The sequence below is a fragment of the Bubalus kerabau genome, chromosome X (genome assembly GCF_029407905.1).
Source record: "Bubalus kerabau isolate K-KA32 ecotype Philippines breed swamp buffalo chromosome X, PCC_UOA_SB_1v2, whole genome shotgun sequence".
NCBI classification, from domain to species: domain Eukaryota; kingdom Metazoa; phylum Chordata; class Mammalia; order Artiodactyla; family Bovidae; genus Bubalus; species Bubalus kerabau.
In genome coordinates, this window is record NC_073647.1 from 70,053,528 (window position 1) to 70,081,504 (window position 27,977).

At 40.9% G+C, this 27,977-nt stretch overlaps 1 protein-coding gene across 1 annotated transcript in view; it reads left to right on the top strand.

Moving 5' to 3' along the window:
- The first annotated feature begins 925 nt into the window (after positions 1-925).
- The window catches only part of VSIG1 (V-set and immunoglobulin domain containing 1), a 36,158-nt gene continuing 9,106 nt past the window's right edge, over positions 926-27,977 (top strand). The window contains exons 1-3 of the mRNA XM_055563531.1: positions 926-1,149; positions 17,765-17,928; positions 25,724-25,922. Of these exons, the coding sequence (XP_055419506.1) occupies positions 1,101-1,149; positions 17,765-17,928; positions 25,724-25,922 (412 nt within the window). The 5' untranslated portion in view covers positions 926-1,100. The remainder of the gene's footprint in view (positions 1,150-17,764; positions 17,929-25,723; positions 25,923-27,977) is intronic.

Genomic DNA, 27,977 nt, shown 5'->3' on the forward strand with positions numbered 1-27,977 from the left:
AGAGCCAAAGGAGGCCCGTATGTATCTCAGGGTTAGTTAAGCATGAGGGCAAGTTTGTTAAACGTTCAGGTTCAGTTGAAGGCTTCTCACTTCTGCAGCCTGCCATTCCCTTCTAGTGAACCCCCTTTCTAAGTTAACCCTGTGGCACCTATTCAGTATCCTAATTCTGCAAAAATTCAGACTCATCCAGTGGAAGTCTTAGCTCATTTATTTACTTACCTCATTTTGCAAAATTGCTCGTGTGTGCTCAGTTGTGTCTGACTCTGCGACCCCATGGACTGTAGCCCTCAAGGCTCCTCTATCCATTTTCCAAGTAAGAATACTGGAATGGGTTACCATTTCCTCCTCCAGTGGATCTTCCTGACCCAGGGATCGAACCTGCATCTCCTGCATTGCAGGCAGATTCTTTACCTTCTGAGCCATCGGGCAAGTCCAACCAATTTGCAAAATTAGGTGAATGAATAAATGCTACAGGGTTTCTAACTTGGAAGACAAAAACATGCAATTCACTCTACTACTAGGGCTTCAAAAAAGTGTGATGTGTCGAGAGTTTGTTCGCATAGAAATTGGATGCTTTCTTGCGTCAACTCCCCCGTGCCCTTCCTGTGAACCCTGTCTCCTGAGAAAATCTTAGAACATTAATTTGCTAACTTAATTTGTAAAAGGTTAGTGAATCGATGCCATAAGACATTTATGGAAATATTTGAAATTAATTAACCTTGTCAACTTTTATTTATATAGGTTCTCTTCCAATTATATCTTTTCCCCTCAAGTATAACTTTTTAATAAGATTAATTTTAAACAATAAAACTTAGGAATCTGTGTACAAAGAACTTTAAGAATTTAAATATGTGGGTTTATCATTAACACAGTAGCAAATATATCAAGGAAACACGCCCCATGAAAAACATTTCAAAGAAACACACATCTGCTCTGAGAAAGGTCTGTAACCAATAAGTAAGCCCCAAGAAGCTTGTTTGCTTGGTGATGCCAGCAGATAAGCCTGGCAAACCTCGGTGTGACTGAAGAAGTCAGTTTGAGACTCAGCCTAGCCCGGGCAAGCTACTGGACCTTGACTGCGCTCAGCGAACCTCAGCACAATGGGGTTAACGTTTTGGAAGGTGTTTCTGATTCTCAACTGCCTTGCAGGTAAGGGGGAGTGGATCTCCAGCCCACCAAAGATCATTGGAAATGGAGTTTCCTTTTAAACTGAAATTGCAATTTTTTTTTTTACATAGAATATTCCCCTCCTGTGCTTAAAAGGAACTATATTAGTGTGCTAAGTAAAACAATTTTCAGAAAATTTGCTTAGTAAATATGTGCTATGCTGATATTTTGGGAACCCGGGCTGTAAATAGAATTGTTTTATGTAGCTTCTGAATTAGAATCCCTCCCCCCCAAATTGCAGTATCTTTCTTTTTTTAGCTTGAAGGTTGAACAGATGAATTTACTCAGAAGCTGAAGTTTGTGCCAAGGATACTTTTTTCCCTCTGTTTTACTTGACTGTTTCCTTCAAATTCATTTTGATCAATTTGCTAAACCTGGCTGGGAGCGCCTGTCATGCTTAACTATCTAACATTTCCTAAGAATTGTACTTTTCAAAGCATAAGATGGTATTTAGGAAAATACGTGAGTAATTTATCATTGTGCACAATCTGGGTGTTTTTAGAGGTTTGAGCAAAACAAAATCATTTTTAGAGTCAAATCCTAATATTGGTAGACCCAGGAGAGATCACTAATTCAGAAAAATCCCTTGGCTAGTTTTTTCAGATACCAGATATATTTTGAATCTCTTCTTATGATAAATTAGGTCCATGGTAGAGTCAATAAAATTGTTTATCCAAGAAATGTCTTTGCAACCCCATAGACTATACAGTCCATAATGCTGGAGTGGGTAGCCTTTCCCTTCTCCAGGGGATCTTCCCAACCCAGGGATCGAACCCAGGTCTCCCACATTGCAGGTGGATTCTTTACCAGCTGAGCCACAAGGGAAGCCCTAAGTAATATTTGGCAGTTATTAGAATGAGGTTTACTAAGCATATTTAACAACATAAGAAAATGTTCAAGATAAAATACTAAGTGAAAAGCAGGATATACCCGCATGCCTAGAATAAATTCTTAGAAGGTTATGTACCAAACTGTTCATGATGATTACCTCTGGCTGATGGGATTATAGATGATTTTAATCTTATTCCCCAGCCTTTTCATATTTTCTATGGTTTCTACAAAGAACACTGTATTACACTATGTTTATCATCAGAAATGTTACTTTTCAAAACTATATGATATTTAGTAATAATTCTCTAAATGTTCATTGCTATATGTTTAAGCAGACATGTTCTGTGGAGTTGCCAGAAGGCAACACTACATTTATCGAGTGATCTAGCCAGGACTTAGAGCTGGAAAAAGCTGCCTTTCTCAATTTCCATCCTGGTGGGAACATATGTTCCTATTTTCCCTTTCCTCCAAGAATATTCATTTTACACCTTAACTTTAGACAGTGAAAGTCTTTGTCCCTTTTAAAGAGATTCCAGTCATTAGCTAATTGGGTCGCCATGGGCCTTCTACAGCAGCCTCTAAAATCACACCTGTAGTCAACACCTCCCTCCCTCTCTGAGGCCTAACTCTGGCCTATGCTAGATACCATTTTGGAACAGTTACAAAAGTGGCTTCTACTATAACTAATGTAGATACAATTTTTACTGATTATAAATGTAATGTATGGTCTTTGTAGACCGTTGGAAATATGGAAACATATAAATAAGAAAATAAAAGTCACCAGAAATTTTATCAGAGATTCTGGTGAATTTCTTATTTTTTTTCCTCTTGCAAGTAAATAGTATATTACAGAATTGAGTTTATATCTTGCATACAATTTTTTTATTGTTTAAAAACTTACTTAGATGATCTCAGGATCTTACCTGTGACTTGCTGAACAAAGCCCAGAGTTACCAATAAATACTTCAGAGCCTTTGTTTTTAAGTTACTGTCTAACTGATTTTGCCGATGCATAGTGTACATATATAATCTAGCTGGCCCAACAAAATGTGGTAGTGTCAGTCTAGCAGATAGAATGGAAATATGGTACAATATATTGTTTGCAGTGCTTACATATGTATGGAAGTCAGAGAAAGAAAGAATTCAGTAAGCTATGCCTGGTATTAGTAGTATCCATCATTTGATCCAGAAATGGCTGTGAGGCAGCTGGTAGTGTTTCCATCAATGTGCAATTTGATGTGTTATCTGAACTTGTTTCCTGGTCAGGAAGAATGTCACATTTTTGGTGTTAAGCATGGTGCTTGGCACATAGTGGGCACATAGGAAATGTTTACTGAAAATTAATTACCTTCTGAAATCCTGCCATTTGTGACATGGATGGACCTTAAGGACATTATGCTAAGTGAGATAAGTCAGAGAAAGACAAACACTGTATGATCTCACTCATATGTGGAATCTGAAAAAACAGCAACCTGAATTCATGGAAACAGAGAGCATAGTGGTGGTTACCAGGGATGGTGGTTGTGGGATAATGGGGGTGATGTTGATCAAACGGTACAAACTTTCAGTTAGAAGATGAGTAAGAACTAGGGATCTAATGTACAGCATGATGACTATAATTGACAATACTGTATACTTGAAAGTTATTTAGAGAGTAGATCTTAAATATTGTCACCACAAAAAAGAAATGGTAATTATGTGATGTGATGAAAGTATTAGTTAATGCTTTGGTGGTAATCATTTTGCAATATATGTCAAATCAACACTTTGTACAGCTTAAACTTATACAATGTTATATGTAAATTATATCTGAATAAAGGTAGAAAAATAAAAGAGTGAGTTACCTTCTCAAACCCCAAACATTCAGAAATGATTTTCACATACATATATAAAATGAATTCTTCGGACAACTAAGCAAGACACATTTTTATTTTAGTGAAAGCCTTTCTATTGACTTATAAGGAAGTCAGGTATATTCCACTTCAGGAAAATAATTTTATTGAAAAAAATCTTCAAAAAGTTCAAGCATATCATTTTAGATGCTTGTAGTATAGTCACCTGTTTGAAAGATATGTTAATGTTGTTTCCATTTTCACATGGTATGTGCTATGCATTTTAATGCAGTAATATATTTGAACTTTAGTCAGATCCATAAAGTTAGTGATCACTTGATTCTTGTCTAACTCAAAAATGAAGCAATTTTACATGAAGTTGCTTGAAATTAGGAGAAGGCAATGGCACCTCACTCTGGTACTCTTTCCTGGAAAATCCCATGGACCGAGGAGCCTGGTGGGCTGCAGTCCATGGGGTCGCTAAGAGTCTGACAGGACTGAGTGACGTCACTTTCACTTTTCACTTTCATGCATTAGAGAAGGAAATGGCAACCCACTCCAGTGTTCTTGCTGGAGAATCCCAGGGACGGCGGAGCCTGGTGGGCTGCCGTCTATGGGGTTGCACAGAGTCAGACACGACTGAAGCGACTTAGCAGCGGCAGCTTGAAATTAAATCACTTAAATTGCAACAGGTCAAATTTGTCTGTTTGGTATGTTAGAATAATAATCCCCCTGAGCAAAGAGCCTGTCACATTGTAGGCATTAAATAGATGAATGAACAATCATTACCAAAACATGAGGCATTTAAAATCTGTTTAGAGTGTTGATTAACTCAAGTGTATACACCTTGGATTATTTTCCTTTAATAGTATGCACTGATTTTTAAAAGCAGTCATACATATTTCAACCACATATGTGTTCTTTGGGTGGGGGGGGTGTTTTTTTTTAATTCAGGCAGGTCAGTGAGTGAAATTGCAGTCCTCAGTTTTGTTTAAATCAGGTGCTAATCTTTATTTTGCTGTATAGTCAGAGTCTTGTCAATGTATAGGTTTTTTTTTCCTTCTTCAATTTTTAAATAATTTCTCAATTTAGACTAAATGAATCCAAAGAAAGGGAACATTTTTTTTCCCCTGACACACACACAATCACTTTCAGTTTAAGACTAAATTTTACTTTTCACTATCCACATGTGGCTATTCACATATAACTTAATTCAAATTAAATAAAATAAGAAATTCAGTTCTTCAGTTGCACTAGCAACATTTCAGGTGCTCCATAACTGCATGTGGGTAATGGGCTTCCCCAGGGGGTGGCTCAGACAGTAAAGAATTCGCTTGCAATGCAGGAGACTTGGGTCCGATCCCTGGGTCGGAAAGATCCCCTGAAGAAGGAAATGGTAACCCACTCCAGTATTCTTGCCTGGGAAATCCCATGGACAAAGGAGACTGGTGGACTAACACTTTCATGCCCTCAGCAGTGAAAGCGTGAAGTCCTAACTGCTGGGGTCACAAAGAGTTGAACACAACAACTGAGCAACTAACATTTTTACTTTTTCACTTTGAATGGCTACTTTTATCACGGAAAGTTCTATTGGACAGTGCTGGACTAGACAGTGATCTCAGAGGCTTAAGTAATGTTCACTAATAGAATGATGTGACATTTTAAAAAAGTTCATCTGGAAATATATAACTCTTAGCTCTGAAGTGCATTGTCATTATATTAGAGATGGACAGTTCTGAAAACTGTCTTTTCTTCATAATTTAAGGATTGATTATGGTGCTGAGTATTGGGAATCAGGGTAATAAAAATGGTCTGGAAATATTGCCTTGCCAATTGTTACATATTTATAGAACAACATGTTGTATCCTTAAAAATATTTTGTCTCACAATAGATTTGGAGGTTACTGTACTTATTCTGAGGTGATACTGTTGAGCTTTTATACATTTCATGTACATATTTATATGTGCTAAATTGCTTCAGTTGTGTCCGACTCTGTGCGCCCCTATGGACACCCAGGCTTCTCTGTCTGCCAGGCTTCTCCAGGCAAGAGTACTGGAGTGCATTGCTGTGCCCTCCTTCAAGGGATCTTCCAGACCCAGGGATAGAACCCATGACTCTTACGTCTCCTGCATTGGCAGGCTAGTTCTTTACCACTAGCGCCATATTTATATGGCTTCTATTAAAAATATGTTGAAAATATTTAAATCAGATTGTTACCAACTCCTTGATTTTCATTTGCCTCCATTCTGGTCTGTGCTATATAAATGGTTCATGGTGCATTGACATGGCACGCAGAGATTGTGTCTGTCTTGTTCATTATTATTTCCCCAGTGTTAGCGCTGTTCATGGCATAAAATAGGTGCTCAGCAGATATTAGTTGATAGGCATCACGACTTTTCCCATGGCTTGCTTTGTGTGAGAATTGTGTTTACTCTGCCTTCAGGCACTTATGTTGAGAGCAGCCCTTAGAGGCTTTTCTGTTTTGTTTTGTGTGTGTGTGTGTGTGTGTGTGTGTGTGTTTACTTTACCTATCAAAAGTTATTACCATTACCCAATCCCATAATGGGCTTCTCTTGTGGCTCAGCTGGTAAGGAATCGACTGCAATGTGGGAGACCTGGGTTTGACCCTGGTTTGGGAAGATCCCCTGGAGAAGAGAAAGGCTTCCCACTCCAGTATTCTGGCCTGGAGAATTCTACGGACTGTGTAGTACATGGGGTTGCAAAGAGTTGGACACGACTGAGTGACTTTCACTTCACTTTATCTCAGTTCCATAGTAGATTTTGGGATGTAAACTAGAGGACAAAAATGACCGCCAAATAAATATCTTCAAAATCCCTTTTTTAGAGGAAAGTTTATGGTAACTTTAATGGCCACCAAATCCTCATTCTATCCCTTTAATTTTGGATGCTTTAAATACATTTGGAAGTCACTATTTGCACATAACCAGGGATGGATGTGCCTAACTTCCAGGAGAAAAGAAATGGGCTTTTGAGGGCAGGAGAGTCACTTAGCAATCTCCAGTGAATTTTCCATCAAAAAGAGTAGCTGCTTTCTGCACTGCAACTTTGTTTTGGGAGGAGATGTTATAGGAACCAGGAATGCATTGGAAGGAGAACATTGGGAGAAGGAAAACTGCATGGAGTCAGAAGATGCTGCATGAGTGCTTACCCTAAAATACTTCTCTCAGTTCATCAAGACATTGATGTAAACAGCCAACTCTGGGAGAGAAGCAACTGGATCAGATGACCTGGCTGTGACAGAGAACACGGCTATTGAGTCCAGGAAATTAGGGGTAATCAGTACAATAGTTTGCTTTTCTTTAAAATTTTCAAAATGTTTGTTAAATCCCTGAGTTCCTTTTGCCTGACCACTGTCACTAAGAAAAAATAAAATTAAAGTCATCTTTGGGAAGGGGGCCAGGAATTTGTCTTTCTGTACTATTTCCTCTGATCTTCCTGTCATCTTTGTATCTTCATCCTGTCCCAACCCTGAGGGTAGCTAGCGTTCTCATTCTAGCCCCGCTGCAGCATAGAGAGCATCTTTTAAACTTGACCATTCTTTAGCAACTGCCTGACAGTCATGTTCCACCCTGGAGAGCTTCTATATTCTATGCTCTGACTTTGCAATGGATAATAACCAATTATTCAAATGAGCTAATGCCTCTATAAAGTGAAAGTGAAGTCACTCAGTCATGTCCAACTCTTGGCCACCCCATGGACTGTAGCCTACCATGCTCGTCTGTCCATGGGATTTTCCAGGCAAGAGTACTGGAGTGGGTTGCCATGTCCTTCTCCAGAGGATCTTCCCAACCCAGGAATCAAACCCGGGTCCCCTGCATTGTAGGCAGACAGTTTATCGTTTGATCCACCAGGGAAGATACTATGCCTCTATAGTGTTATCCAAAGTAACATCGCCTATAACATCCCTTGGGAAAATGCTTGGATAGTACTAAGGATTTCAAGTACACTGGTAGGCTGAATTTTGGAGTAGGAGGCTCTTCGGTGTTCCTCCAAATCATATGGGCAGCAGATTATTTTGTAAGGTCAACAGTTCTCAAACATCATGGTCTCAGGCCCTTTTTACAGTCTTAAATCTTGAAGGAGATTTCTGGTTTGGACAAAATGACACAGATATGTTTCTCCTTGCTTCTCCCTGCTAAGCACAAGTATAAACCCTCCCTGGAAATAATGTAAGAGATGACCAAAGGAGAACTCAGAAAGATATTAAGAAGAAAGCAGGGCTTTCCCTGGTGGCTTAGTGATGAAGAATCTGCCTGCCAATGCAGGAGATGTGGGTTTGATCCCTGATCTGGGAAGATCCTGCATGCTGCTGAGCAACTAAACCCGTGTGCCACAACTGTTGAGCCTGTGCTCTAGAGCCCTTGCCCCACAACAAGAGAAGCCACCGCAGTGAAGAAGCCTGCGCACTGCAGCTACAGAGTAGCCCCCTCTCTCGCCAGCTAGAGAAAAACCTACACAGCAACGAAGACCCAGCACAGCCAAAAATGAATGAATAAAAATTATTTAAAAAGAAGAAAGAAAGAAAACTTGCTTGGGACCCTGGAAACAACGGAGAGGCAGGGTGTCTTATGTCTCTTTACCCAAAGGGAACCCAGAATGAGTGGGAGTCCCTTTGACATCAGATGAGCTAAACACACCGGCAAGGGGGAATCATCAGGAGTCCCACCAACAATAGTAGACAAAAGCAATCTCCTTCCTCACTGGGCCTGAGATTCCCTACTTTCACCTAGCGATACCGAGGTGGGAGGGTGGAACAGAAAAGAGGGATGAAGTCACAGCAAGTATCTGGTTCTAGAAGGCTCTTTGTCTCTCCTCCCCCAAACAGAGACACCAGAGTAGCTGGGGTTCCAGTAGGAGTGTCTTGCCATACCTATCCCCCGCCGAGAGACACCCAGCAGCCTGACCTGGGGTAATGCTTCCACCGACTCAGGCAACAGGGTCAGCGATGTACAGAAGCCCTGCTGACTCCAGATAACCAAACAGACCAAAACAATACCACAAAGACCAAAAATTAAACTAGCATTAGAAATACAGCCCACAAAGTAGGCTGAGACCTGTGCACCGAACATAAATAAAATGGACTATCTGCTAAAATGAAAGATTTAAAATAGGAGTTTCCTAACGTAATAGACAAAATGTCTATAGGTTTTGACAAATGTATAATCACATATGTCTACCATTATATTACTGTACAGAGTATTTTCACTGTCCTAAAAATCCCTTTTGCTCCACCTATTGATGCCTTCCTCTATACCAGCACCTTTCAACCATTCATCTGTTTACTGTCTCCATAATTTTGCCTTTTCCAGAATGTCACTTAAGTTGGAATCACACAGTGTGTAGCCTTTTCAGATTGACTTCTTTAACTTAGGAATATGCATTTAAGATTTCTCCATGTCTTTTCACGGCTTGATAACTCATTGATTTTCAGCGCTGAGTAACATTGCATTGTCTGGATATACCACAGTTTTTTAATCCATTCACCTACTGAAGGACGTCTTGGTTGCTTCCAAGTTGTAGCAGTTATAAATAAATCTTCTGTAAACACCTCTGTGCGTAGTTTTGTGTGTAGACATATGTTTTCAGCTTCTTTGGTTAAATATCAAGGAACACAATTGGTGGATAGTGTGGTCAGAGTATGTTTAGTTTTGTAAGAAACCACCAAACTGTCTCAAAGTGGATGTACCATTTTGCCTTTCCAACAGCAACAAATGAGAGTTTCTGTTGCTCCACATCCTCATCAGCATTGTGTGTTGTGAATTTTTAAAAATATTTTTTTTTGGCTGTGCCATGTGGCATGTGGGATCTTAGTTCCCTGACCAAGGCTCCAACCTGCACCCCATGCATTAGACGCCTGGAGTCTTAACCACTGGACTGCCAGGGAAGTACCCCCTGTAGTGTTGTTTTAATTAGCATTTCCCTGACGACATACAATGGGGATCATCTTTTCATATGCTCATTTGCCATCTATATATTACCTTTGGTGAGATGTCCCTTGATGGTACTTAGTCCATTTTTAAAATCCAGTTGTCTGCTTATTACTGAGTTTTAAGAGTTCTCTTGACAGCGTCTTTCACAGATCAGTTTCAGTTTTAATGAAGTTCAGTTTGTCAACTTTTTCTTTCATGGATCATGCCTTTGGTATTTTTTTTTAATTTTATTTTATTTTTAAACTTTACATAATTGTATTAGTTTTGCCACACATCAAAATGAATCCGCCACAGGTATACCTGTGTTCCCCATCTTGAACCCTCCTCCCCCCTCCCTCCCCATACCATCCCTCTGGGTCGTCCCAGTGCACCAGCCCCAAGCATCCAGTATCGTGCATCGAACCTGGACTGGCAACTCGTTTCATACATGATATTTTACATGTTTCAATGCCATTCTCCCAAATCTTCCCACCCTCTCCCTCTCCCACAGAGTCCATAAGACTGTTCTATACATCAGTATCTCTTTTGCTGTCTCGTACACAGGGTTATTGTTACCCTCTTTCTAAATTCCATATATATGCATTAGTATACTGTATTGGTGTTTTTCTTTCTGGCTTACTTCACTCTGTATAATAGGCTCCAGTTTCATCCACCTCATTAGAACTGATTCAAATGTATTCTTTTTAATGGCTGAGTAATACTCCATTGTGTATATGTACCATAGCTTTCTTATCCATTCAACTGCTGATGGACATCTAGGTTGCTTCCATGTCCTGGCTATTATAAACAGTGCTGCGATGAACATTGGGGTACACGTGTCTCTTTCCCTTCTGGTTTCCTCAGTGTGTATGCCCAGCAATGGGATTGCTGGATCATAAGGCAGTTCTATTTCCAGTTTTTTAAGTATTGTATCTAAAGTCATCATCAAGCCCAAGGTCATCTAGATTTTCTCCAATGCTGTCTATGTTTGAGGAGTTTTTTAGTTTTGCTTTTTACATTTAGATCTGTGATCCATTTTGAGATAATTTTGTGAAATGTGTAAGATCTATGTATAGATTATTATTATTTTGCCCATGGACATCCATTGTTCCAGCACCATTTGTTGAGATTTTCTTTCCTCCATTGTGTTGCCTTTGCTCCTTTGTCAAAGATCAGTTGACTACATTTATGTGAGTCTGTTTCTAGCCTCTCTATTCTGGTCCATTGATCTATTTGTCTATTCCTTCATCAGTACTACATGGTCTTGATTACTGTAGCTTTATAGGAAGTCTTAAAGTTGGTAATATCAGTCCTCCAACTTTGTTCTTCTCCTTTAGTATTTTGTGTTGATTATTCTGGGTCTTCTGTCTCTCCATATAAACTTTGGAGTAACTTAGTTGATATCCACATGATAACTTGTTGGGATTTTGATTGGGATTACACTGAGTCTATAGATCAAGTTGGAGAAGGCAATGGCAACCCACTCCAGTACTCTTGCCTGGAAAATCCCATGGGTGGAGGAGCCTGGTAGGCTGCAGTCCATGGGGTCGCTAGGAGTCGGACACGACTGAGTGACTTCACTTTCACTTTTCACTTTCATGCACTGGAGAAGGAAATGGCAACCCACTCCAGTGTTCTTGCGTGGAGAATCCCAGGGACGGGGCAGCCTGGTGGGCTGCCATCTCTGGGGTCGCACAGAGTCGGACACGACTGAAGCGACTTGGCAGCAGCATAGATCAAGTTGGGAAGAACTGACATCTTGACAATATTGTCTTCCTATCCTTAGACCTGAAATGTCTCTCCATTTAGTAATTCTTCTTTTATTTCTTCCCTCAGAGTTTTTTAGTTTTCGTCATATAGATCTTGTACATATTTTGTTAGACTTAAGTATTTTATTTAAATTTTGTGTATTTTATATAAATGGTTGTGTGTTCTTTTATTTTAATTTTATTGGAGCATAGTTGATTTACAATGTTGTGTTAGTTTCAGGTGTATGGCAAAGTGATTCAGTTACAAATACACATATATTCATTCTTTTTCAGATTATTTTCTCATATAGATTATCCAATAATATTGAATAGAGTTCCCTGTGCTATAGAGAAGGTCCTTTTTGGTTATCTGTCTTACGTACAGTAGTGTGTGTGTGTTCATTCCATGCTCCTAATTTATCCCATTGTGTTTTTAATTTCAAATTCTACTTGTTCATTGCTAGTATACAGGAAAGCAATAAAGTTTTGTACATTAACCTTGTATCTTGAAACTTTCTTATAATCACTTACTAGTTCTAGGAGTTTTTTTGCTGATTCTTTTGGATTTTTTGCATAAGCAGCATGTCATCTGTCATTTCTCACAATCCATATACCTTTTATTTCCTTTTTGTGTCTTATTGCATCAGCTAGGACTTCCAGTATAAGACTCATAAGGAGTGATGAGAGGGATATCCTTGCCTTGTTCCTGATCTTAGTAGGAAAGCTTCTAGTTTTTTACCATTATGTATGATATTAGCTGTAGGAATTTTGTAGCTGTTCTACATCAGATTGAATAAGTCCTCTATTCTTAGTTTATTGAGAGTCTTTATCATGAATACATGTTAGACTTTGTCAAATGATTTCTCTGCATATATTGATATGATCATGTGATTTTTTTTTTCTTTAGGCTATTTCTGTGATAATGAATTGATTTTCAAGTGTTGAACCAGGCTTGCATGCTTGGTATAAATCACACTTGGTCTTGGTGTAGAAATTCTTTTTACTTATTGTTGGATTTGATTTGCTAATATTTTGTTGAGGATTTTTGCATCTGTATTCATAAGACATATTGCTCTATTGTTTTCTTGTAATATTTTTCTGGTTTTAGTATTAGGGCGATGTTGGATCTTAGGATGAGTTAGGAAGCATTCCCTTTGTTCTGTTTTCTAAAGGAGATTGTAGACAGTTGATACAGTTTCTTCCTTAAATAATTTGGTAGAATTCACCAGTGAACCCATCTGAACCTGGTGCTTTCTATATTGGAAAGTTTTTAATTATTGATTCAATTTCTTTCATAGATACAGAATAGACATAGGCCTATTCCAATTGTCTACTTTTTGTGTGAGTTTTGGCAGATTGTGTCTTTCAAGAAATTGAGCCATTTAATCTAGGTTGTCAAATTTGTGGGCATAGGTTTGTTCCTGGTATTCTTTTATTAATCCTTTTAATGTCCATGGTATCTGCAGTGGTGGCCCCTATTTTATTAGTAACTATATACTTTGTATTTTTTTCTTAGTTAGCCTAAGTAGAGCCTTATCAATTTTCTTTATCTTTTCAGATAACCAGTTTTGGTTTCATTGGTTTTGTCCATTTATTTCCTGTTTTCAGTTTCATTGATTTCTACTCTAATTTTCATTATTTCTTTTCTTCTGCTTACTTTGAATTTAATATACTCCTAAAATTTTTTTTAAATTTTATGTAAATATAGTTGATTTACAATGTATTAATTTCTGCTGTACAGCAAAGTTATTCAGTTATACATATATATGCTTTTTCATATTCTTTTCCATTATGGGTTATCACTGGATACTGAGTATAGCTCCCTGTGCTATACAGTAGGACCTTATTGTTTATTACTCTTCTTTTTCTAGTTTCCTAAGGAACAAGCTCAGATGATTGATTTTAGAGCTTTCACATTCAGTGTTGTAAATCTTCCTCTAAGCACTGTTTTGGCAGCATATCATAAATTTTGATAAGTTGTATTTTCATTTTCATCTAGTTAAAAAATATTTAAAAATTTCTCCTGAGATTTTTTCTTTGACCCATATGTTATTTAGAAGCATGTTGTTTAATCTCCTAGTATTTTGGGACTTTCAAGTAATCTTTTCTGTATTGATTTCTGCTTTATTTTCATTGTGGTCTGAGAGCAGATAGTGTTTGATTTCTGTTCTTTTAAAATTGTTAAGGTTTGCTTTATGGCCCAGAATGTGGTCTGTCTTGGTAAGTTTTCACAGTGTTTTTTAAAATTAATTAATTAATTTTAATTGGAGGCTAATTACTTTACAATATTGTGGTGGTTTTTGCCATACATCTACATGAATCAGCCATGGGTGTACATGTGTTCCCACCATCCTGAACCCCCCTTCCTCCTCCCTGCCCACCCCATCCCTCCGGATTGTCCCAGAGCACCAGCTTTGGGTACCCTGCTTCATGCATAAAATTTGAACTGGTCATCTATTTTACATATGGTAATATACATGTTTTGTTTCAATGCTATTCTCAAAGTACATCTCTTTGTACAGGTGGGCTTCCCAGGTGGTGCTTGTGGTAGAGAACCCACCTGCCAATACAGGAGACATAAGAGATGTAGGTTTGATCTCTGGGTAGAAAAGATCGCCTGGAGGATAGCATGGCAACACACTCCAGTATTCTTGCCTGGAAAATCCTATGGACAGAGGACTCTGATGGGATACAGTCCACAGGGTCACAAAGAGTCGGACACAATTGAAGCAACTTGGCACTCATGCACACACGCTTTTTGTATAGAACACTCTACCCCAAAAGAGCAGAATGCACTTTTTTACCCAAGCACCCACAGAATACTTAGCAAGATCCACCATAGGCATGGCCATATAACAGACCTCAGCAACTTTAAAACATTTGAAATTAAACAGTTTATTTTCTGAGTGCAGTGGAAATAAACTTTAAACAAGGAACAGAAAGAAAACAGGACAGTCTCTAAATACGTGAAGATCATACAGCACACTTCTAAATAATCTGTGGATCAATGAGAAAGTCTCAAAGGAAATTTTTTAAAATATATATAGAACTGAGTGAAAATTTAAATATAAAATACAGACAAATGCAACATGCAGCTAAAGCAGTACTGAGAGAGAAATTTATAAAACTAAATGCTTAGATTTGAAATGAAGAAAAGTCTCAAGTGAATTATTGAAATTTTTACATCAAGAAACTGGAAAAAAAAGAATAAAATAAACCCAAAACAAGCAGAAGGAAGGAAACAATCAAGAGCTGAAATAAATGGAATTTAAATAGGAAAACTGTCAGTTCAGTTCAGTCCCTCAGTCGTGTCCGACTCTTTGCGACCCCATGAATCACAGCACGCCAGGCCTCCCTGTCCATCACCAATTCCCAGAGTTCATCCATGGAGATGGTCTTGATCCCTGTCTCCTGTACAATGTCACGAACCTCTGTCCATAGTTCATCAGGCACTCTATCAGATCTAGTCCCTTAAATCTATTTCTCACTTCCACTGTATAATCATAAGGGATTTGATTTAGGTCATACCTGAATGTCTACTGGTTTTCCCTACTTTCTTCAATTTAAGTCTGAATTTGGCAATAAGGAGTTCATGGTCTGAGTCACAGTCGGCTCCCGGTCTTGTTTTTGCTGACTGTATAGAGCTTCATCATCTTTGGCTGCAAAGAATATAATCAATCTGATTTCGGTGTTGACCATCTGGTGATGTCCATGTGTAGAGTCTTCTCTTGTGTTGTTGGAAGAGGGTGTTTGCTATGACCAGTGCATTCTCTTGGCAAAACTCTATTAGCCTTTGCCCTGCTTTGTTTCGTACTCCAGTGCCAGATTTGCCTGTTACTCCAGGTATTTCTTGACTTCCTACTTTTGCATTCCAGTCCCCTATAATGAAAAGGACATCTTTTGGGGGTGTTAGTTCTAAAAGGTCTTGTATGTCTTCATAGAACCGTTCAGCTTCTTCAGCGTTACTGGTCGGGGCATAGACTTGGATTACTGTGATATTGAATGGTTTGCCTTGGAAATGAACAGAGATCATTCTGTCATTTTTGAGATTGCATCTAAGTACTGCATTTTGGACTCTTTTGTTGACCATGATGGCTACTTCATTTCTTCTAAGGGATTCCTGCCCACAGTAGTAGATATATTGGTCATCTGACTTAAATTCACCCATTGCAGTCCATTTTAGTTCGCTGATGCCTAGAATGTCAATGTTCACTCTGGCCATCTCCTGTTTGACCATTTCCAATTTGCCTTGATTCATGGACCTGACATTCCAGGTTCCTATGCAATATTGCTCTTTACAGCATCGGACCTTGCTTCTATCACCAGTCACATCCACAGCTGGGTATTGTTTTTGCTTTGACTCCATCCCTTCATTCTTTCTGGAGTTATTTCTCCACTGATCTCCAGGAGCATATTGGGCACCTACCGACCTGGGGAGTTCCTCTTCCAGTATCCTATCATTTTGCCTTTACATACTGTTCATGGGGTTCTCAAGGCAGGAATACTGAAGTGGTTTGCCATTCCCTTCTCCAGTGGACCACATTCTGTCAGACCTGTCCACCGTGATCCGCACATCTTGGGTGGCCCCACATGGCATGGCTTAGTTTCATTGAGTTAGACAAGGCTGTGGTCTGTGTGATCAGATTGGCTAGTTTTCTGTGATTATGGTTTCAGTGTGTCTGCCCTCTGATGCCCTCTCGCAACACCTACTGTCTTAATTGGGTTTCTCTTACCTTGGACGTGGGGTATCTCTTCACGGCTGCTCCTTACCTTGACGAGGGTTATCTCCTCATGGCTGCCCCTCCTGACCTTGAACCTGGAGTAGCTTCTCTTGGCCCTCCTGTACCCATGCAGCCACTGCTCCTTGGACGCGGGGTAGCAGCTCCTCTCAGCTGTCACCCCTGATCTTGCCCCTGACCCGTAGCTCCTCTAGGCCACTCCTGCACCATCGCAGCCTGGCACTCTTGGCTGTGATGGACCACACAGAAGCGTGGCCGAGAGGAGCTACTCCTTATCTCGCACCTATAACCCCCTATAGTTATAGGAAAACTATAGAGAAAATTAAATGAAATAAAGTCTGTTTTTTTGAAAAAAGTTGATAAACCTCTGACAAGATTGGTAAAAATAAAAAGAGATAAGACACAAATTGTCAATATCAGAAATGAAATATGGGGTATCACTATATATCCTGCAGTCATTAAAAATACAATAAGGGAATACTATAAGGAACTTTATTCACTATTTGATGACTTAGAAGAAATGGATCAATTCCTCAAAAACAACAAAGTACTAAAACTCACTCAATATAAGATGTATTGTCTATCTCTATAATCATTAAGGAAATTGAATTCATAATTTAAAAACCTCCTGGAAAAGAAATCTCCAGGCCTAGATACTTTCACTGTACAATTCTACCAAATGTTTAAAAAATAATTAACAATTTTATACAATTTTTTTCCAAAAAATAGAAGAAGAGGAGGGAACATCTCAAACTTGTTTTTGAGACTAGTATTAACCTGATACAAAAACCAGACAAAGACATACAAAAATATTATGAACATAATTTTGATCTTGTGCCTGCGTTAAGTTCCTCAGTTGTGTCTGACTTTGCGACCCCATGGACTGCCAGGCTCTTCTGTCCGTGGAATTTTCCAGGAAAGAACACTGGAGTGGGTTGTCATTTCCTCCTCCAGGGGATCTTCCCAACCCAGGGGTCAAACCTGCATCTCCTGCATTGGCAAGTGGATTCTTTTCCACTGTGGATCTTGTAGCCTCCCTAAAATGGTCTTAGGGCTAGGATAACCAACTCATTTAGTTTTCTTGGGACTTTCCTGGTTTAAGCACCAAAAAGTCCTAGCAAAACCAGCATTGCTTGCTCAAGACTTGCCTGGTTTTAAAACTGAACATGCCACATCCAAGGAACTTCATCAGCCCTGGGCCAGCTGCATTGGTTGTTCTCAATATTCATGGACTTTTTGGGTCTCTGGACAACACTTTAAGAACTTCCATGTCAGGCCATACTCACACAGAAGAAATTCTCAGTTCAGTATTGTTAACTCACTACTACATAGGAGTTGAAGATCTTCACACTGTAATTAGTTAGAAATTCTCCTACCCCATGCCAGTTGCTTGCTTGACTTTCAGACATGGTTAATTTTACATTCTCCTCAAGATGTCATTGGAAGTGCTTTGTAATGAAAAAATATCACCAGAATGTGAAGGTGTACCATTGTTTTTATATGATTATCTTTTCAGGTCAAGTTAATGGAGTGCAAGTGACCATCCCAGACAGTTTTGTGAATGTGACTGTTGGATCTGATGTCACTCTCATCTGCACCTACACCACCACTGTGGCCTCACTGAACAAGCTCTCCATTCAGTGGACATTCTTCCATAAGGAGGCGTCACAACCAGTTTCTGTAAGAACTTTTTCCCCATGAACTGTTCCCCTTCAGTAGTTCTGACATAAACCGTTGGGGTCAGTGTGTGAAGAAGGAATGGTAAGCCAGTGGCAACAGGAACAGAGCCGCAGATACTAGAAGTTTGGAGATAGCTGTTTAGGGAAGATCGTCATCTAAGTGACAGCCTTTGTTTTCTACTCATATTTAGTTATGGCCTGTGACCTCCATTCTGTGTAGGTCAGCATCAAGTATATCATGTATTCTAGAGTAGGCAGGAAGGGTCTTTCTTAGGTGAAATGAGCAGTAGTTCTCAAAGGGCTTCTCCCCCCTCCAGATCTCTCCCTGTTATTTTCAGAAAACCCTAGTTCAAATATGTGTCCTAGTTGATGTGCAGATCTCTGTGAAACTTAATATCTGGACACTGCTTGTCGAGTGAGCTAGCTCATTGTGCCAGACTGAGTCCTAATAGAATGAGACTCTCTACATGGGTGGGTAAGGGCAGAGTAGTAATGAACCCTGGGGAATCAGAGGCAGTTGGAGGCTAGAGGATAAGGGACTGGAAGGGAGGCTAGGGTCTGGGTAAGAGGTAACTGGGGGAGGGTGGATGAAAGTCAGAGGAGGATGATTCTACTTGCAAGTTGCCTATTCCTAGATTTTTTTTCATCTGGCCTTAAGGGTAATTCCTTCTTTAAATCAGTCTAAAGACTAAAATGAATATACTCAAAAGTGTGTGGTTTATGTGTGTGTGTTGGGGGAGGGGGCATATGTGTGCACATTTATGGTTGTGAGTGTGCAAGCATACATGCTAATACATATCCCTGGAGGGGAAAAAATCTGTAGCTTTCATCACATTTTTAAAAGGATGTATGATCCAAAACAAGGAGTTCAGAGAAGAGACAAATCAGTGTGGTTTGGATATAGCTGAGTTGGGCCTTGAAGGAAAGCAAGGGTGGTGATGATAGAAGATAGGGAGAGAAGGAAGTTGAGAGGGCTGGAGGAGGCCCAAGGGTGGAGGTGGAGAAGAAGGAGCGCCAGCGTCACTTCAGCCATCACTGAGCTTTTGGAGGTGCTGACTCCTCTTGGTACCAAAGGTCCCGAACATTTGTTCAGCAGGAAACATTGTTCAAGAGGAGACTCTATCAGTGCCGCCCTCTAGTCAAAGTTCAACAGTTTTGTTCAGTACTGGTTACCTTAGACAGGCTTCCCTGGTGGCTCAGATGGTAAACAGCCTGCCTGCGATACAGGAGACCTGGGTTTGATCCCTGGGTCGAGAAGATCCCCTGGAGAAGGGAATGGAAACACACTACAGTATTCTTGCCTGGAGAATTCTGTGGACAGAGGAGCCTTATGGGCTACAGTCCATGGGGTCACACAAGTATTTGAATCACTCTGTGCTTCTCTTCAAACTATGGTAGAACAGTAATATTCTTCTACATGGGCAGTATACCTTGTAGCATTCAGTCCTCAGATCCACCCACTTCTGCTCAAACACAGCACAGCCCATGCCTCAATATTGAGAAAAAGGCAGTCAGTCAGTGTCTAAAACTGGTGCATGTAAGAGATGCTTGGGGAAGATGTAGTTGGACCTCTCAGGCAGTAACACCTGTACCATTGGACTCACTCATTGTTTGGAGTCTCTAGGCTAGTGGCACCAGATTTTCAAAGTGGGATAGGAGGGTCAGAGTTTGGTAATAGTTGAGATCAGCACAAGCCCCTGGCAGAGGTGAGACAGTCTTTTTTTTTGGCTGTGATGAGTCTTCGTTGCTGTATGGGCCTTTTCCCTAGTTGCAATGAGCAGGGGCTACTCTTCGTTGCAGTATGCAGGCTTCTCGCAGTGGCTTCTCTTGTTGTGGAGCGTGGGCTCTAGGGTGTGAGGGCTTCAGTAGCTGCAGTGCGTGGGCTCCATAGTTGCAGCTCCTGGGCTCTAGAGTACAGGCTCAATAACTGTGGTGCACAGGCATAGTTGCTCCACAGTATGTGGGATCTTCCCAGATCAGGGATCCATCCCATGTCTCTTGCATTGGGAGGCAGATTCTTTACCACTGAGCCACCAGGGAAGCCTTGAGACAGTCTTGAGTTTGCTTTCTCATGCCTATGTCTGGAATTCCTTTCATCTTCCTCTAAAAGTTTCAGGCTCTATTGCTGCCTTGAGCAGGGCAGTGGTCAACTCTTGCAATAAGCTCATCTTCTGCTCCCCCAAGATCATTGTATTAAAGGAGCAGTTGACTCCAAGACCTATTACTTCTCAGTACCCAGGGGAGAATATTATCTCCTAGGGACTACCCCCTCCATGGGGTTCCTTTGTGAATAGAGGCTATGGAAGTATTCCATAAGTCTTCTGACCAGGTGCCAGGATATTCGTTTGTTGTTTGTTGTTGTTCAGTCACTAAGTTGTGTCCAACTCTTTGCGACCCCATGGACTGCAGCATGCCAGGCTTCCCTGTCATTCACTATCTCCCAGAGTTTGCTCAAACTCATGTCCGTTGAGTCGGTGATGCCATCCAACCATCTTGTCCTCTGCCACCCCCTTCTCCTCCTGCCCTCAGTCTTTCCCAGCATCAGTGTCTTTTCCAATGAGTTGACTTTTCGCATCAGGTGGCCAAAGGATATTCATTAGCATGGTCTTTCTTTTAGAGAAGCCCTCCTTTCAGAAGACATGGACAGATTCAGATAGTCAGTTCCTCAGCAAGAGTCACAGCTGAAGACTCTAGACCCCAGAACAGGCAGGCTAGCTTGGAAGTTTTGGTTCCCTTATTATGAATGGCTGCCTCTTCATTCAGCTAGTCACTGGAAAAATTATTAATACAGGGACCTCACCTGCCCATGAAGGACAGGCATGGAACCTACTTAGCATGAGTCTCTCAAACAACACATACTCATCTAGGATAGCCACAGTGGAAGAAACCATGTGCCATCTTCGTCTCTCTAACACCCGTATAATGTGAACAACTTCTTTCTAGAACCTAGTATCATTGTACTCCATGGCTGCTTAGATTCTTCTAGCTTGGCCTCTACAGATAGTATTATATCCAATGCTTTTCAAATATTGGTGAAGTGAGGGTGCTTAATCTCCTTAGGAGCACATTTGAAAATGAGCAAACTGTTGGTCTAATTGTTATAAATGGGAGTCACTACTGATGCTTAGTAGATGGTGTCTAGAGAGACCCACACAGGAAAGAATCACCTGCCCAAATGCCAGTGTGGCTCCCAATGAGAAATATTCCAGCTTCTTCCCTTCCCAGCACCCCTCCCAATCAAATTTTTTCTTTTCAGTGTCCCATTTCCTCAGATGTCTATTAATACTAAATCTGATAAATTAATGTAATGCTAAGGTGTTAAGGACTGGTGACCATTTACTTTGTTCTCTCTTACAAAAAACCATTTGAACAGAAACCTTCCGTGACTTACAGAAGCAGTTCAATTGGTGGGTGTCTCAGGCACATGGCAGGCTGGGAAGGGAGTGGTTTGGAACAGGCAAGCCTTCCTTTTGGTGTTATATTCCTTCCATGTGCAATCCCAGCCTCCTTAAGTAGTCTAGAGAAAATTCTAGGGTTGAGACCATCATTACTCTACATTCCTCTTCTCCTATGGTTAGTGCCTTTATGAGCAGAGCAGAAAAGGAAGAAGCTGGAAGGGAAAGAATGGATGGTTTGCTGTGGACTTGCACATTTCCAAAAGGAACCCACAAAATCAGCTCTGGAAGCTAAAGGCATTTATTAGCTCAGACTCAGACTCAAACAGAAAGCAGACTGAATTCTTTCAACCCTTCTTGTTCATATTCCAACTTCTAGTTAGAGAGCAGTGTCACAAAGCTGAGGGGAAAATTCTTTTTGGACAAATCTGGCTCCCAGCTGCACAGCCTTATGTGAATAGGAGCTTGGCACAGGAGGAAGAGAAAGGCTGTTATTGCAGCTGGCATCCATTGAAGGCATCATGTGGTGAACCCACTCGGCATGGGAAACATCATGCCAATGAATAGCAGTGATTGGAAGGAGAACGTTTGGGCTGGAGAAGGTGATGGAATGGCCCCAAAAGGGTAGGGTGGCCTGGAAGTCATCTTCCTGGTCCAAGGCAGGCGTGTGAGTGCCATGTTCATGGATTCAAGGGACTTGGGAGGTCTGGATTCTAGGTCTGACTACCAAGTGTGTGACCTTGGGATGATCACTTCTTCTTATGGGGCCTCTGTGTCCTTTCCTGTAGTAGAAGAGGATGAATCAGAGGTTGCAGACTGGCAGCCTCCGGGCCCTATTTGGCCAGTGGATGCATTGGTTGGCCAGCCCAGTATTTTGTTTATTTGCGCAGATTGAAAGCATTGTTTGTTCTGGCTCTGCAGTTCACCACAGTCCCTACTATCCTCCATGATCTTACTACTACCCACCAGCCCCTCCCAGCTAGTTCTCATATTCCAGTATCCAGCTGGTTCCTGAAGGCTCCTCTGCCTTAGCAACCATGAGCTGAGTTATCTCTTTGGGAGTCTTATAACTAATGTGCTGTTATGTCTCCATAATCAGCCTCTAACATCACCATGGGGCAGGCAGAGAGGACCCTGGGGGGAGAGTAGGGCATTCTCCTGTGAACACAGCCACAAAAGGCAAGTGGCCAAAAAATGAACAAGCGCCACTTAAGGGAATACATGGATGTGTGTTCTCAGGGCAGACTTGCCACCCCCCATCATCACCCCCAAAGGATATGGCCTGTTGAACAGCCATGGCTTTTCCTGGACCTCAATTTGTTTGATCTCTAAATTGACAATATACTTTCCTTGAAAAGTGTACAAGCCTCACAGGATCATGAGCCAGGCTTTGGCCATTGTTCAGCTTTGATTTTTAAAAGAATTATTCTTTTGTGGAAAATGGAACCAAGTTGCAGTTCTTCCTGTGTGATTAGATAAGTAGTTTCAGGAAAGCATTTCATTTTCTTTCTTCACAAGGACGATATGACAGTGTGGACTTCCCCTAACAGAAAGCCCCTCCACCTATGTGTCTAGGCGGAGAGGCTAGCCCTGGGGACTTTCCTTCTCACACAGCACCCTGAGGCCAGGGCCTTTCCCTTTTATGTGTCCATTGTTACACCTCTTTACCTCTGCTTCCGTTCCAGACATCTTCAGTAATATTTGTGGGAGCACAGAATTTATTAGGCTACAGTGTGAGGAGCTAGGATCGAAGGGTTGGTGAAGGTCCTTTTTTCAGGGAAGTTACAAGTCTAGGGCCTCATGACTTATTTGCTCACTGATACATGGCCAACCATGAAACTTTGACAGTGTGGCTTCTTTTCATGTCCTAGTCTTGACCTAAAATACACTCTCTTGGCCCCCTACTCTCTGTAGAAATAAAGTCCTTTCCCCTACATCTTCTGGGACTTACTGCAGGCTGTAGGCAGGACTGATGTTTCTCATTGTGATGTCATCAAGCCTCAATATAAAACAGGCTGACCAACCCCCCAGTCTTCCTGGTAGCAGGGGAAGCGGCCACATACCTAAGCTGCAAAGGGCTTCCTTGATAGACCACAGGCTGCATACCAGGTAATTGTCTGCAGGGCCACAAATTGTTAATTAGAAAGTAAATAAGGCCAGGCTGGCTAGTGAAATGGAAAGCCGGATATCTTGGATGTCAACTCACTTAAAGGAAATAGACCTTTGACAAGTTGAACTTCCTCCTGCCCCACTTGAATACCTTAGGTTACACTGACTGACCAGTTTGTAAGTCAAACAAGACCCCTCTGGGGCAAGAGTTTATGATTTCAGTAGGTATGAATGGACGAATTGACTTATAAATGGCTCTTTCAGGGCACGAAAGAAAGCTAGTTGATGTCAGAGAACCACAGGAGAGAAGTTGCTTTCTCCTTAAAGATATTCTTTTCTCTGAATTTTCCATCAGACTCTCCCTTTCTGCTTTAGTTTAAAAACTTACTTGCTTTTTCCCTGAAAGAATACATTTGAATTTATGTAGACAATATCTTTTGGTTTTCTGATTTCCTTCCCTGTCTCATTAGCCTGTTAATGTAAAGAATGCTGGACAAGGAAATTGCAGAACTGGGTTCTAGACCTGACTTAGCTGTTAATTTTGTGTGTCTTTTTTTAAACCTCTCTAGGCTTCAATCTCTTCTATAAAGTGAGAAGAATGAATTAAATGAACCATAAGTCTCTTCTAGTAGATTTTATTAAATATTAATTGCCAGTGGACTAGGGAAATCCCAGTTTATTGAATAATGCAAAACAATCACTGGAATCATAGACATTTATATTAAACTAACAAAGTTAGTTTAGCATCACTAAACTAAACAAGGCAGCATCACTGTGTATTATGAAGGGACCCCCGGGATCACCTAATCCAGTGATTCCTAAGCTTTAGTCTATTCATGTCTCATCTTCATGATTTTTGTCATTATTTGTGTATTACCAGCACTAGTAATTGTTTAATGTTTTCTATATTGACATTTGGGTGGGGGGGCACACTGTGAGGTTTGCGAGATCTTAGTTCCCTGACCAGGGATTGAACCTGGGCCACTCAGCAGTTAAAAGTACTGAGTTCTAACCACTGGACTGCCAAAGAATTCCCTGACTTGGTTTTTAAAAGTCTTAAAAACATCTGCCTTAGTTTCACTGTAACCAATAACATCCATGAATTCACAGATTTGATGTGTTAGATATGTCTCTAATACACATTATATTTTTAAGTTTTCAATTATTTACCACCTAAAATCAACTTATGTACCTATACTAGGAGAATACATATCATACTTTAGAGAAGACTGCTCTGGTTCCTTGTTCAGATATGGAAACTAAACGTTGAAGAGATTAAATGACTTTTTTTCTTACTGCAAAGCAGGTTGCCATGGAGACATGACCAGCAGCTACCTCTCCCATGTCATAATCAGAGGCCCAGTCTGGCTAAAACCCAGGTCTTCTTATTCCTGGACCAGGCCTTTTTACATCACACTCTGCTGCTCCCATGGTTACCATTATGATTTAATATCCATGTTTTATAATACAGATGGGACTAGGATCAAGATATTTCTTAAATCTAGTTAATTATAATAATAATATATAAATCTTTATGACTTTGGGTGGGTCATTAGTCTCTGTACTTGAGTACCTGCCTTTATCTGAAAGCATTAATAATTCCATTTCTTCTTTCTGCCATGTGAGCTACTATCTTTCTAGATAGTAGCTACTGTTGACCACGCACTTCCTAGGCCCTTGACTAAGTGACTTTGCTTCATCCTCATACCACCACTGTGAGGGGAGCCTCTCTGCTCTGAAATGTTATTCTTCTAACAAACAGAATGAATTCAGTTTTGCTTATCCAAAAGAATATGCGTGTTCAAAAGGAGCATGAATATTCTTTTAGAGGAATCAGATACTCTAGATAAGCCCACTGGGTAAACTCAAGGCAAAGAAAGTTTATAAAGTAGAATAAATGATGGTTTGGTTTCCCCATCAGACATTTGTGTCCTAAACAATGAGTTTCTTTCAGATAGACTCATTGGGGAGTATCTTGATCTCCTAGCCTAAGCTTAGGAGTTGAATCCTGTCAGCTCTGGCTGCCTGGAGACAGGCATACCTTTGTGCTCTGATGATATCATAGAGCTGCTTTGAGCACAAATGAGGCCACAACTGTGTACAGCCTTGAGAGACCTACAGTGTCCCACTGAGCTGAGAAATCTTTGCCACAGGGGTCTTACCAGGGGTGGGAGGGGTTGGGGGATTCTAGTTATCATCAAAGAAGGAAGCATTGGATAGAGAGAACTTCCAAGTAGTTTATCCTAGCCTCAGACATTGTCCAGTTCTCATTTATGTCATTTTCTGTCCTAGATTTACTATTCTGAAGGTGGACAAGCTACAGCCATAGGAAAATTTAAAGATCGCATTGTAGGGTCCAACACTTCAGGTAACGCATCCATCACCATCTCGCATATGCAGCCAGAAGACAGTGGCATCTACATCTGTGATGTTAACAACCCCCCCGACTTTTCCGGCAAAAATCAAGGCACCATCAGCGTCAGTGTGTTAGGTATGGACATTTTATTTTCTGCTTTTTCTCTTCTTGTTCTTAATTTAGGACATTGAATGAGCCAAGGCAGTGAGTTATGGTGCCAATTAAGTCCCAAGGGTGAATATCCTCCCTACTTCTTTTATTACCAGGAAAATAGAGACACACCACCAATCTAACCCACAGAGTAACACTGAAAAATCACTCACAAAACATGTTGAAACAGTTGTCAAACCAAATGGGGCTGCCACCATGACAGATAGCAATAGATGACCAAACCTCCTGGGTCCCTATCTCTGAAGGATGCAGTGAGAACAGACAGGACAACCCAGTCTCACTAAATGATCACTAGCAACTCTTTCAGTGAGAACCTCCAATTGAAGCCAGTCCTACATGGGGGTGACAGCTGTCCACTTGTGACCTCTCCTAAGCCAGCTGCAATTCCCACTGTTAAATTATCCTTTGAAATAAAGGCAGAAAGGTTCTTTTCTAAAATATTAATGGTATTTGGAAAAAGGACCAGAGTTGATTCATTAATTTATACACAAATATTCATTATGTGACATGGAGCAAGTCATATCCATTCTTCAAATGAATTTGGAGTGGTTCATTTATGCAGTGTTTATTAAGTGCCTGCTTCGGGTCAGGAGCCATGATAGAGGTATGGTTTCTGCTCTTGGGGAAGTTCACAATATTGGTGATTTTTAGGGCTCCTTCCAATCTCTGTCTGAGAGGACAGTGGGAGTTTTGCCCCTGTCTGTATTGCTTGCTGCTGCTGCTGCTGCTAAGTCGCTTCAGTGACTCTGTGCGACCCCGTAGACGGCAGCCCACCAGGCTCCCCCATCCCTGGGATTCTCCAGGCTAAGAATACCGGAGTGGGTTGCCATTTCCTTCTCCAGTGCATGAAAGTGAAAGGTGAAAGTGAAGTCGCTCAGTCGTGTCTGACTCTTGGCGACCCCATGGACTGCAGCCCACCAGGCTCCTCCATCCATGGGATTTTCCAGGCAAGAGTACTGGAGTGGGGTGCCTTTGCCTTCTCCTCTGTATTGCTTAGCAAGTCCTACCTGCAGGTCTTCACATGTGTGGATAGGAGGGAGGCAAGGGCTGTCAAACTTCACCCATTAACCAGTTGAGCTAAAGGCTCTCCCACTTCTATGTAACCTCAAGTGGAACTGGTCTAGCCATGGCTGCTCTCGAGCTGTGTACATCCATCCCGGGAAAAAAAAGAACTAGATCAAACCAGTGACAATAATTGAGTAGCTTGGAAAAGCCTCAATTGGTAACAAGGTGCACATGGAGGAGGACTGTCCAGTATTGTCTGAGCTTGCTGCCCAAGTGATGCCAACAAAGAAACAACTCTTTACTGTGAGGCTTGCTACTGCATCTACTCAGTTGGAAAAGAGGAAAAGGTAATCAAGAAGAGCTGATTTCTAGGAGCAAGGTAACTCCATCGTGTTCTTATTTCTGCTGCATCCTGTGCTAGGCTTTGGGGGTATAGGGGACAACAAGACACGTATACATAAACCCTTTCCTGGGAGAGTTGATGTTCCAGGTTCAAAGACTGGCCATATACATGGGAACTAAATGATGTGGAATAGATGCTAGCACATCAGCTCGGGAGTCCGAAGACCTAGGTTTTAGCTCTTACTTTGCTACTCACTGGCCTCAGTGCTAGTCAGTTCACCTTTCTCTGGCCATTTTAAGATGAGTTGTAATTCCTGCCCTGTCATATTATTATGAGAATCAAATGATATATTGGAGATTCAGTGTTCACAGAATTTAAGGGATTAGTCCTCTACTATTTTTGTTACTCCCTGGCTCTGGGTTGTCCTTCTGACCAGAAACAAACTAAAGAAGCCAAGCCTCTTTTTTTTTCTGAGTTTGGAATTAGCCCCGAGGTAAAGTTAGAGAGGGTGGTTAATATTCTTAAAGTTCAGAGAATTCCTAATGAACTTCCATAAGAAGTTGAGGGTTATTTCCTCTCTAAGTTTTTCTTTCCCAAGAGTCATGACCTTTCCTTAAGGCTCCAGTATCCAGGCAAGGTAAGAGATGGAACACTCTGGATTTCTTTGGGAA